The sequence below is a fragment of the Pseudorasbora parva genome, chromosome 25, assembly GCF_024679245.1.
Source record: "Pseudorasbora parva isolate DD20220531a chromosome 25, ASM2467924v1, whole genome shotgun sequence".
Lineage (NCBI taxonomy): Eukaryota > Metazoa > Chordata > Actinopteri > Cypriniformes > Gobionidae > Pseudorasbora > Pseudorasbora parva.
Genome location: NC_090196.1, coordinates 30,204,568 through 30,217,292, shown reverse-complemented (window position 1 = coordinate 30,217,292; position 12,725 = coordinate 30,204,568). Strand labels below are relative to the sequence as shown.

The following is a 12,725-nucleotide window of genomic DNA, read 5'->3' as shown; positions in this document are numbered from 1 at the left end:
CACTGCATCCATTCTAGCGGCTCCCGCTTATAAACTCCATGAACATGAACGGACGGATCCTCCGGCGCGCGGGAGCGGCAGGAGTCGCGTGCGCGTCAAACTCTCATCATCCCTGTTCAACTTGACGCACAATTATCTAACAATTTTCCCAGCGTCGTCGAGGCGACTTCAATATCAATATCTCCTCTGGATAATTATGTATTTTTGTAATTTAAAAACAGTTGCGTAAATCACAAATTCCTTTTTTTCCTGAGGAGATTTTTACCTTTGAATGTCAGGTGGAGGCATATTCCGGTTATTTCCCAACCGGACAAATATATCGTTTATTTGTCACTGCGATACGTCGTTTCGGCTTTATGTTGTAAAAATGGTCATCTGAAGTTTAAAAATATTTTCATTCGATAAAAATTATCCTGTGAGCTGGTTTTGCGCGCACCGACCTGCGCTCGAGCCCCTTTCAGTCAGACGCGCTCAACGTCCTTCTCTGCGCGCTCCCGTTCCACTCGCGCTGCGCGCGCGCACTCACTAGGTAAGACAAACGTCCCTAAAAATATATTTGTAACTAGGATTTCCATTGCAGTTTGTCTGTTTTAATTTATTACGCATGAATGTGACTTTTCAGACCGACTACAGAGACCCTGCAATAGATTTAAGTACTGCAAAAACATAAACAAAGACAATTAGCTAACTAAACAGACACATAAACAAACATGATAGCATCAACTGACAGTTTTTGCAACGGTTACAATATGTACATTTATTTTAAGTTGTTATATTGTATTTTACAATATGCCGGAGTTTATTTATAATTTACTCAGTACTAAAAAAGTATACTAGCCTACTTTCAAGTTAAATTTTTACTTTCAATTTAATTTTTTTTAAGTTTATAATCATTGTATCATATCATATCATGGTAGCCATATATGAAACAATATAAATATAGTATCAGACGGTAATATCTTGCTTGTTTCATATATATATGTGTGTGTGTGTGTGTGTGTGTGTGTGTGCGTGCGTGTGTGTGTGTGTGTGTGTGTGTGTGTGTGTGTGTGTGTGTGTGTGTGTGTGTGTAAATATGGAAATATTTATACATATATTTTACATATTTTGTTACTTTTTATGAAGTGCACAAACAAAAACTACATGACAATATTATGCTTTTGAACAGTATAATAGTAATAATATCATGGCACATGAATATGATCATATATTTATTTATTATTTCATATTTATCTTCTCACATAGGCCTAGTTTGTCATGGTTTAATCTTAAAAATATTGCAGCATTGTGTTGGTTGAAGGATTGTGAATGAATGAGGTGTAACGCCATCATTTATCACTGCATGAGCTGAGTGATCTGTTTCTCTCGTCTCTTTATCCGCGACCTCTTTACGAACAATGACCCTGTGTCCATCACACCCCCCTCCCAGTCAAATGCAGTTTTGTTGTTTTTACTCACAGCTGGAGCATCTTTCTCTCTCTCTCTTTCTCTCGCCCTCCTTTTTCCTCTGTTTGACCTGAACAACACGCCCGTTCTTCCCACGACACACTGCGTGGATTGTTTGGGAGGACGCAGGCGAGAAAAAGAGAGCTTGAGGCTGCAGAGACAAAGAAACATCTGGCTGTGTTAATGCACTTCGTCTAAATGTGAGCGTAGCTGTATATGTGTGGCCGCACACATGTGACCCTGTCCTGATAGTCCACCACTATGAATGTGTGTGTGTGTGTGTGTGTGTGTGTGTGTGTGTGTGTGTGTGTTTACATGGGCATGTGTGCATGTGAAGTTACAGCATGTCTTACTCCAGCTGTGTACTGCTATTGTTGATTAAGAGTCATTGAGACCATGTCATTCAGTAATCTATCACCAAATGATGACTGTCAGATACTGTGGTTTGAGATTTAGGCCCTGACTGTGCTGCTAAAATAAGTTAGTATGAAAATAACACCCCTTCGCCTATACCACCCCTAACCTGCCAAAAACTATTTTGGATGATATTTCACACAAAAATGGAGTGGTGTTAAATTTTACCCCCCCTCTCTCTCTTTCTTTCAGCAGGTGTGTTTTTTCACCACATACCGACTAATGTGTCTTATCATACATTCCAGTGGATTACGAAATGTGTGTATGTTGTAGTTGTGTGTTTGTGCTCACATAAAATCCACATGTGAATTGGTATTTGTGTGTGGTTACTGTCTGCAGATGTTCTAAGATTAAAATGTAAGACCTAAAACATTTTTAGGGTACCTTTACAGGTGTACTAAATGTACAAATGTACTTGCATTTTTCACGTAGCTTACAGATGAAAACATTGTCAAAACGATTCTCATTCACACGGATCTGCGAAAACTATTAAAAACGCTGTATTCTGCTGCCAGATCAGTTTGGCGATTTGTAAAGAAAAGGCCAAAGTATTCATCACTTTTTAAGCATACGAAGGTTAGCATATAGCGTGATGTGAATTTCGTCGTGACGTGAATATGCGTGTACTGCTGGATTTTTGTAGGTGCAGGTTGCACATGTGCATTTAATTTTTTTGAAGTATTTACATGGGTTTTAACCAACCAAACGGCAACCTCCCCCAGTTTCTCTTGAAACCAATATGGAAACCAACTGCAAGAATGGAGCAGAAACTCATTGAGCTCCATGTTAAAATTTACAGCAGAAAAACACGGTTACAGCCTGGTACAAATTGGGATTTTGGTCTATACGGCTAATTTTGCCCTTCACAACTGTAAGGTTGGTGAATTTTTTGTTTAACTCATTCGTTTCAATTATATAAAGCCTTAAAGTTCTGCATAATTAAGGGCGCGGCCACTTTGTCTGCTGTCTGTTAGTCATCACAGCACCTCAGCTCCGCCCACGTCCCGCCTCTTTGCCCATTCTCAGTTTACCCCAATTAATACTTCTGCGAATGTACGGCGTAGATACGTCATAGGCATGCGCAGCTTACGACGTACCTTGATGTGTGCACTTCCACAAAAATGTAACAGCACGTTAATTCTACGCGGACCGCAAGCTCTGTGATTGGTCTACCAGAACCTGTCCCTCAGGGGGTACACATGCTCCCTCTGCATGTGTAACTGCACATCAATGCGGACAACGACACAGAATTAAATCGATGTGTAGCCCACAGCGTAGAGCATAAGGTCAGACGCAGAAGTATAAATCAGCCTTTATCCGGGAGTGACACGCAAAGGTGACATGCTGCCAAGATGGCAACAGCCGGCTTTACGTTTCATCAGAAACCTACGGGTGACATCACGTACACTATGTCCATATTTATCACAGTCTATGGTTTTAACTTGTGGGAGATTGCTCAAAACTGGGAATGCGTATATGTAAGGCGTACAAATCAAGAGAACGAAACTTTGCAAGGCTTTACATTTAACTGTGTGTTTGAAGTACTCATTCGGCTAAACACTCCGCACCTATAGACTGTAGTAGGCCTAAGTATTTTATATGGCATTATCGTTTTTACAAATTCACGTTTTGTAGTTTACATGGAGACAATAACGATAAAAACTTTGAATAATAAAGTTTTTACAATAACACTTTGAAACCTGTTGTCAAAAGTTTGCATTTTCGGGACACCCAAACACAGTTGTAAATAAATGGCCAAAACGCATAAAAATCGTTTTTTTTTGTTGAAAACAGTTTTGTGTAAATGGCCACTGAGACAAGACCCATAATAAGTGTTTTCCAGTTTCATGTGTCAAAAAGTGCACATTTTTTAATTAATTTATGAAAACATTTTTAATGCCTTGTCAGCGTCCCTCTTGCTTTCTCTTTTTTATCGCCCCCATCACCAATTTTAGTAATCATCATAAATTAGGTATCATTCGAAAGCTTAAAATTGAAAAAGCTTGAAATTGGACATTACATTAACACAAAAAGTGAACTTTAAAGTCCCCATGAAATCAAAATGTACCCTTTTTAACGTTAGCACATATTAAAGGTCTTAGGGTGAACAATTAATCTGTGCAAGTTAATACACAGAAACAATTTTTGTTGCGTAATATTTCACATCATCATCGAACACATCATCGAAAAGATGACTTGAGGTTTTATGTTTGGTAACTGTTTTAAAGCGATATTGTGACAGGAATCTGTAACAGGAGAATGCATAAATCGTGTGTGGTTTTTGTTTGTTTGTTGGTGTTATAAACAAAATCTTAACTTAAATTTTTGTAACATCAACTTCAAATTTAGAAAACAAATTGATTAGATACGGTATATGACTTTGATTTTATAGGCTAGCACTTTTAGAGTAAATAATATTTTGTAAATATACATTTTGTAGCCTATAAAATAAAAATTTTAAGTAGCCTGCTACACTCGCTTTACAGTAAAACAAACTTTATACTTTCATTTTTTGAAGTACTTTCACTTCATGCTGAGGGTTTTCTTTAAAATCAAACCACCTTAGGCCTGGATTCCACTGCCTTCATGAATGAATTTGGCTGATGCATTTTCACGTCTATGCCCAAACAGTTGCAAGGTAGTTGAAAATCAAAACCCAATTACAGGATCAATAATTAAAAACCGAGTGTCTTACGAAATAAAAAAAGACCAAAAATAAATAAAATATTGGTCCATTAAGACTTTGCTTTCGTGTTCTTCATGAATTTCTTTTTAAATGCATTTGTAGGCTATTCTGTATATTTTCTATAAATGTATTTGTATAATATATATATATATATATATATATATATATATATATATATATATATATATATATATATATATATATATATATATATATATATATATATATATATATATATATTTGGCTGGCATTTGGCAAACCTCTACATAAAATCCTTTAATCATGTCCTGCGTTGTCACTCCAGTTCACTAGGAGGCGCTAAAGACTAAACCCTGGCGGACTGGAGGAGAGAATCAAGATGGCGCTTGGACGTGCAGGTAACCCGCTCCGTTGCCATAGATACTTATTTTAGCAGGAAAAATAAACGCAATTTTCCTCATATTACAGTTAAAATGATGTTTTTGTGATATGTTTTAGTGGTTTAAAACATTTAAGCGTTTTTATGTGGTTTAATTGGGTTGCATATGCCTCTCGAGGATCCTGTGCTGTATGAAAGTGCCAGAAATGTTTACTAGTTCATGCGTTTCATTTAATATGTCCGAAGTGAGCATTATGTGGATTCTCTAAGGTTGTTTTATTGACAAATTTAATTATGTGCTTTCCCCTTTAGTCAAAAACAACAATGTTGTATCCTTTCTGAATAACGAGAGAATAGATGTTGGTAGAAGATCTATCTATCTATCTATCTATCTATCTATCTATCTATCTATCTATCTATCTATCTATCTATCTATCTATCTATCTATCTGTCTATCTGTCTGTCTGTCTGTCTGTCTGTCTGTCTGTCTGTCTGTCTGTCTGTCTGTCTGTCTGTCTGTCTGTCTATTATATGCTATATGCTTCAGTTGTATTAACTACTTTACATTTAAATGAATATTCATTCTACTTCCTTGCATTCAAATCTGAATCCTGTTTGCTAACTCAATTCAAATTCATAATTAATCAATAAAGATTTATAACATAGTTGCCTTATGAGTATTCATATACTCATATGGTATTCATAAGAATACTTTTTCATGATGTTTTGAGCCTTAATCGACCCTAGCTGTCATCTGTGCTGCTCCAGATCCTGCTGTATCTCTCGGCAGCTTTCAGTGTTATTTACTTCCTGTCAACCCTCACCATGATCATCTACAAGAGTGAGTACTTAAAAACGTTTTTTAAAACAATTTTTTAGCCTATTGTTAATGGATGCATGCAGTTTTGGATTTGAACTAATCATAAGTTTGTATAACCCTGCGTGGTTTGTGCTACATACAAGTATGAGAAATATTTTTTCTTGTTAAGGGGAAGTGTACAAAATTCAGAGTTGAAAATGCATGTAAGTCTTCTGCTGTTTGACAGCTCATGTGTTGAGTTATCCTGTTGGCCGACTCGCTCTAGACGTGTGTCTGCTGTTTCTCATGGCCGGTCTGGAGGTCCTGAGGGTGCACTGGGGTGAGATCCTATTTTTGTTTATTAAAAAAAAAAACATTGTTTAGTAAAGCATTTCCAATAGCCTCACGTCAGTCTCTCTTCCTCAGGGGTCAGAGGTAACCTTCAGGAGAGCGAGGGCTACACGGGTTTGAATCTGATCGCCACAGGGGCCACAGTGCTGCTGGCGCTCTATTTTGTCATTTGGCAGTCGTACGTCCTGCGAGCTGATGTCATCATTGGTGCCATCTTGCTCTGTTTGTATGGCCTAACGGGAATTGTGGGACTCGGGACGTTGGCGCGGTTTACCAGGTCAGAGTTCACATGCTTGTAGATTTGGACACCTGTGTTATGTTCCAAAATGTAGTGAGCTTCCTTGCTCAGGCCTTGCCCACACTAGATTGCGGATCGGGCCGCATTTTTCTGTCCGAGCCCGGCCCGTGTCCGACAGAGCAGTAACCGAACCCGTCCCGAGCCCGACAGGCATTAAGATATTTATGTCTGAGCCCGACAGTTAAAATAATTTTTTTTCCCATCATATATTAATGACACATGTACGTTTGTTTGTGTTTTTTATTAAGCAGCAGTAGGAAGGCATTCTGAAATGTTTACAGGTGAACGCATCAGCACGCACAGGGGGCAACAAAGCATGCGTTACACAGGGTTTAATCAGTGAAATGAAATGAACAAAGGTCTACCAAAAATGGCCCAAGCTAACAGAACAAAACATTAACGTCACTTACCATTTTTCTCGAAAACTATGGCTACTAAACTGCAACATGGGATCTACATAATCTATCCATCAAAGTTTAGGCTAATCGAGGTTTTATGCAGAAAAGGATTGCATCATCAACTGTGGATGGCTTCAAGGCTGTCCTCCTGCCAGCAGCGCTGAAGTTGCGCTCGTTGCTACTGCTGCTGGAATAACGAGGATGCCGCGGGCAATATGCACACGTGTTACGCGTTGTTGTCACAGCGTCATAAACAAATTTCCGCACACAGGAAGACGAATGTTAGGGTAATCTTTTAAATTTATTTTAATCACAAAAACAAACCATTGCATCAAGTTAAACAGGCCCATTGACTACTTACATAATAAACTGTTTTAAATGTAAAAGGTTCGATGCCTTATCGAGCTGACGTGACCGAGCCCGACCCGAACCCGAACGTCTTTTCTAAATATCTGTCCGAACCCGGCCCGGCCCGTCGGGTACCGTCGGGACCCGTCAGGCTCAGGTCAGGTATCCATCCTCTAGTCCACACTAATTATGATTTTCATTTCAATATGGCACATCAATTATATAAAACTATTACACAAGATTGAATATGAAATGCTAATTATTTTTTACCTTCCTGTATAGTAGAGTGTATTGTGATTTATCTCAACAAGTGAAAACACCTTTTAGGCATTTACAAATAGCATGTTTGGTTAGATTAAAACAAACAATTGGTGTGATTGCTCTGTTAGTGTGGTTCATTTGAGGAAGGGTGCGTTCACACTTGTAGTTTGGTTAGTTTGGTCCGGACCAAAAAACAAAAACAAAACATATAGTCCTGGTCCGCTTAGCGTTCAGACTTGCATTTTTAACAGCGAACCTAAAGTTACCGAACCAAAGGCACAGGGAGACGCTCACAACCTGATTGGTCGGCTTATATGACGTCGGAGCTGCTTACCGAACATTCAAAACAATGCTGTGTGCTGGATTAAACGCTATCATTTTATGCGTGTACATATGGCATTATTTTTACCAGCTGAGAACTCATGAAGAGCTCATAAAATGTTCAAAACATTAAAAATAGCAGCAGGATTTCCTCCGTTGTGCAGAAAAGAGACGGTAGTTCCGTCGTCTGTACCGTTAAATGGGCAACAAGTCCTTTGATGAGAAGAACCAGGTGTGCTTTTTGTGAGTTTTTTCTAGCAATTTCGAAACATGCTCGTCGGACCAAGTATTGATGAGGCACCTCCTCGTTTCTCCACGTTTGTCCTCTAACGTTAAAGTTACTCATTTTGGATACACCGATCTTTCCGCGCCCTCAAATCAGCGGACTATGCGTGGCATCTTGTGACATTACGTCCAGTTTTTGGTCCGTTTACATGTCTTTGGTCCGTGTTGCGTTCATATATCAATCGGACCGCACCAGAGTTCGTTTGGAAGTGGACTGAGACCCATCTTTTTAGCGGATCTCGGTCCGCTTGTTTGGTGCGCACCAGGGTTCAGATGGCAGCGGTCACATATATTCAAATGAACCGCACTAAACGAGCAATCGCACCAGGGTTCGTTTTAATCCAACCAAACATGACAAGTGTGAACGCACCCTAAGTGTGAACATCTGAACCCTGGTGCACACCAAGTAAGCTGACAGAGTCCACTGAAAAGATGGGTCTCGATCCGCTTTTAAACAAATTCTGGTGTGGTTCGACTGAAATATGAGCACAACACAGACCAAAGACATCTTAACGAACCAACAACAGGACATGATGTCTAAAGATGCGACCCTAAAAAGGGCAGAAAGCTCAAGCACACTTGTTTTCCTCGTCATAGTCCTGATGTTGCCCATCACAGTTCGGTACAGGCGTCAGAACCGCGTCTCCTTGCAGCAGATCTTGGTGTGTGTGTGTGTGAGACGGAGGGATTCCTGCCACTGTTTTCTACTCCTTTACACACTTTACAAGCTCTTCACGAGTTCTCAGCTGGTCAAAATACCATCATATGTAGCTACACACATACAACGAGCACATTTAGCCGCACACAGTATTGCTTTGGATTTTCTGTAGTTTGTTTGGAAATATGATAAAAAGCCGACCAATCAGGGCGTGAACATCCCTATGCATTTAGTTTCGGTGTTAAAATGCCAATAAGAACGTTAAGCGGACCAGGACCAGTTTTTTTTTCTGTCCGGACAAAAAAAAACCAAACTACTAATGTCTAGTGTGTTTTGTGTAATGAGCACTGTGTGTTTGTGAGTTGTTGTGTATGTCCTTTTCCATTCTACATTTACAGGCAGCTTGCTAGGTTTGGAAACAGAGCCTGTAAGTTGTCTTATGTGTTTATCTCAATGTCTTGGCTATCAGACTAACCCAGACTGTAACATCATAATCAGAACAAAAGAATCGTAAAATGAGCGTTGGGACAAAGCAGAGTAAATCCGTCGATCCAGGCCGAGCTGCAGTTACAGTGAACGACCTCCTGAATGAACCTCACTTCAATAATTCAAACTCAGAGACTGGCTTTTAGAAAATGAGCTGAGTTTCATTCACCAGAAAAACACGGGAAACAAAAGAGACGGACAACATTTGTAACATTAGGCTCTTAAAAGTCAGACAGCCTAATCTCACGTTTACCCTGTAGAGTTTCTTAAAGTCTGCACGCAGAAGTCGGATATCTCAAGAAGAACTTAAAATGTCTCATGAAAACTAAACCTGAGCTTCTATCCACATTCATTAATAGCTCTAAACTGTTTGTAAACAAGTAATGAATTTAGCTTTCAATATCTGAAAATGTTTGCTACTGAGATGAAACATGCCATTATGTCTTATGTTTGCTTTACCCTGGTTTCTCATGAGATGTTTGTACACTATTAAGTGTGCTCTATATTGAGTAAGTGTCTGTGGTGTTGATTGGGTGTTGTTTTCTTTTCTAGTGTTTACTCCTGACACTCAACATCTGTGACTACAGCTGCCGGAGATTTGTATTGCTGTGCAACCGACTGCTGTTTCCTGACTGTAAATACAAGTTTTCTGTAATATATTGTATTTTCATTTAAAAATACTTGATGTTGTTTTTAAAAAATACCCTAATGTAGAACGGAACAGCTTTTTTCTAGGACACTTATATCATTTTAAAACAGATTTGTCAGAAATATTTTAATCTTAAAGCTGCAGTCCGTAACTTTTTGCACTCTAGTGGTTAATAAATAGAACTGCATGCGTCTTGCGGAAGAACATTGCAGCCGGAGCTACTTCTCTCTGTTTATGTCTTTGGCGGATCACGCAGGGACTGTGCTCCTCCGCAGCGGTACCTACCAGTTTGGCCTGAAATAGTCCCAATATAAATACTTATTATAAGTGTACCATAATGATTCAGGGTAAGAAAAAAACATGGTTTGGAAAATGGATTCATGTTGTACATTTTCATTATATAATTTTTGTAAATCTTTTTTTTTCCCCAAAAAAAGTTACGGACAGCAGCTTTAAAGTAGACAAAGTTTGCAAGTGCACTTTTAATGTGTAAGATCACTGTTTCTTTCTTTCTTTCTTTTTAACTAAATAGCACTTTTTATAAACTCATTTTTAATAATTTGTTCAGATATTAAGAATGTATTACTTTTGTCTTTTGCATTTTTTTTGTTTTGTTTCAAAGGCAAAAGAAAATTAAGACCTTACTCAGACATAAACTTGTCAAGCTTTATGGTGTCCAATTATGTGACAAACATAATAGTATTTTTATATATATTTTACATAGTAAAATAGTAAGAAATGTTTAGTTTAATTTACACTGAAAGAAATGTTTAGTAAAAAAATTATATTATAAATGTTACAATTTATTAAAAAATATATATTTTAAAATTAAAAATGTCCCTACGTTTTACATCATTTAGAGAATGCTGTATTTTTTTTTTTTTTTAAATAGAAACCAAATCAATAGTATTTTACATCTTTGTCTTAAAGATTTTAAATTATGAATTATTATAATTCCTCCGCCTCTTACCATAACGGGGAGATGCAAGCGCTGAATGCGCGCTCTTCTCCACGTGGGAGAGCAACAAGACCACGCCCCCTATTTTGCGTGTTCTTGTGGGCGGAGGGTTCGTCAACAAACGGTTCTAGTGACGTCATTACAGCAGGAAGTGCAGAGGTGTAGTCCAAACCGGCCGTTCGCTGTAGGCTTTGAAAGGGAACTTCTGTTAAATAAAATATCTCGCTTGTCATTGAACTTTGAGCTTAATAATTTTACAGGTATTATTTATGCTCCAACAGCAACATTACACACTAACTAAAGTTTGAAAGATGGAATCGCGAAGAACAGGACCTTTAACATTACCTGCAAGGTGCTTTGGATTAAAGAGTCTCCAAAAGGCTGAAATGTAAACATTAATTTTAGATTTTTATTTATTTCAGATTTGCTTTTACTGGCTGGATGGCCACCCAGAATTAACAATATGAAGCTCTGACGCCAGGGTGGATGAAATGGGGAGCTCTGGTACCCGGAGAGCTGAGGCAGGAGCATCTGGGGTGCCTGTGGCAGGGCTTGCTGGGTGTCCATGGCTGGCATCACTGGCTTTGAGGAGCTTAAGACAGACAGGACTGGAGCAGCCATAGCGGAAACCTCCAGCTGTAGCATCAAGGTGGTCAAGATGGAGCTCTGACATAATGGAGGTGGAGAAAGACAACTCTGGAATTTGGACAGCTGTGGCAGGAACCTCAGGAATGGAGTGGTCATGATGGGAAAAAAGAAAAGTGACAACCAAAAGAAGTGTGTACATATCCCTTTGGGAGCAGTACTGCCAGACGCAAATAATGCTCCCTTAAGCCTACACAAGGCTTGCTCGCCCTGCAAGATGCAAAGGCGAGAGAAGGGATGGGAGCATCTCTTATTGTGGCCCGCAAGACGCCATGCTGCACGAACCGGAGTGGCCTAATGTGACGACCTGAGCCGAGGCAAAAAAAGAACCGATTTGACTAAGCAAATTCTTCCTCTGAAATGAAATTAATATTTTTTTCAGCCGATCTCAGGTTCAGTACCTTAAACCAGTTGTGGGACAGGATTAGCCCCAGACCAAGTCACTGGCTTGGCCTGTTCTGCAGGAGAACGCTGAGGAGATCATAGCATTCTGTGCAGGAAGACGGGAGGGACGTCTGATTATTACCTTAAACTACATCTGCTCTATTTGACCATTTTATGGTGTTTTGTATGATTGTAAATTATTAATTGTAGATCTCACCTGTTGAGAGGCTGGATTTGGACCAGCGCTTCTGTTTCAGCAGAAGCAGGTCAATGTCACTAGGAATGTCCGCAGAACATCAGGATCCCCAGTGACCATGCTGTGGCCGGTCTGCCGTAGTACTTCCCCCTGCGATGATACTCTGGAGGAGAGTACATGTGTGTGCCTGAGGAGAGAGATTTTGTCTAATGAGTATGTTTGCATTAACGGGTAACTCATCAACGATACATACCAGAGTATGACCTGTACGACGACCTCCTCAGAATGTCCCCACACCCGAAGTCAATCAGCTTGACTTGAGATGTCTCGCTGTTTATTAGCAGATTGTCTGGTTTTATGTCACGGTGGAGGACTCCGCGAAGGCAGCACACGTTGGCAGCGTTAGCGACCTGCCTCATGATGTGCCTTGCCTTCCCTTCGCTGAGTCTTCCACCGCAACGCCTTATGAACTGGTTCAGATTCACACATTGAGAGGGACATTCAAGGACCATCATGAAGTGATCAGGGTGGTCCTGCCAGTCCAGCAGCCTGATGACCTCTGGCACACTGGGACCTTTATTCGCCAGGATGGTGAGGGCGATCTCCAGGGGAAGGGGCTTAGGATGATCAGGCTAGAATACAAACAGTTTTTATCATCATTAGATGGAGGTAGTTTATCAAATTTGTCTGTGATTTGAAGTTAATATGAGATGTTTTATAGTGTTTATGTAGTGTAATGTTATTACAAATAAATAATCATCTCATGCCCGGGGTCTTCGTGACA

The 12,725-nt window shown here is 39.5% G+C and overlaps 2 protein-coding genes across 2 annotated transcripts in view; one reads left to right on the top strand and one right to left on the bottom strand.

The window, feature by feature from the left end:
• Nucleotides 1–101, bottom strand: part of myrf (myelin regulatory factor) — a 64,657-nt gene extending 64,556 nt beyond the window's left edge. Inside the window, 1 exon segment of the mRNA XM_067437125.1 lies at nucleotides 1–101. This exon segment is cut by the window's left edge and continues 37 nt beyond it. Coding sequence (XP_067293226.1) covers nucleotides 1–12 — 12 coding nt within the window. The 5' untranslated portion in view covers nucleotides 13–101.
• A 313-nt stretch (nucleotides 102–414) lies between these two features.
• On the top strand, nucleotides 415–12,185 carry LOC137065463 (transmembrane protein 80-like). The gene is made up of 8 exons (XM_067437126.1): nucleotides 415–529; nucleotides 4,851–4,923; nucleotides 5,217–5,233; nucleotides 5,652–5,745; nucleotides 5,951–6,043; nucleotides 6,130–6,331; nucleotides 9,662–9,743; nucleotides 11,139–12,185. The coding sequence occupies exons 2-7, from the start codon at nucleotides 4,905–4,907 to the stop codon at nucleotides 9,672–9,674; spliced, it is 438 nt and encodes a 145-aa protein (XP_067293227.1). The 5' UTR covers nucleotides 415–529; nucleotides 4,851–4,904; the 3' UTR covers nucleotides 9,675–9,743; nucleotides 11,139–12,185.
• The last annotated feature ends 540 nt before the right edge of the window (nucleotides 12,186–12,725 follow it).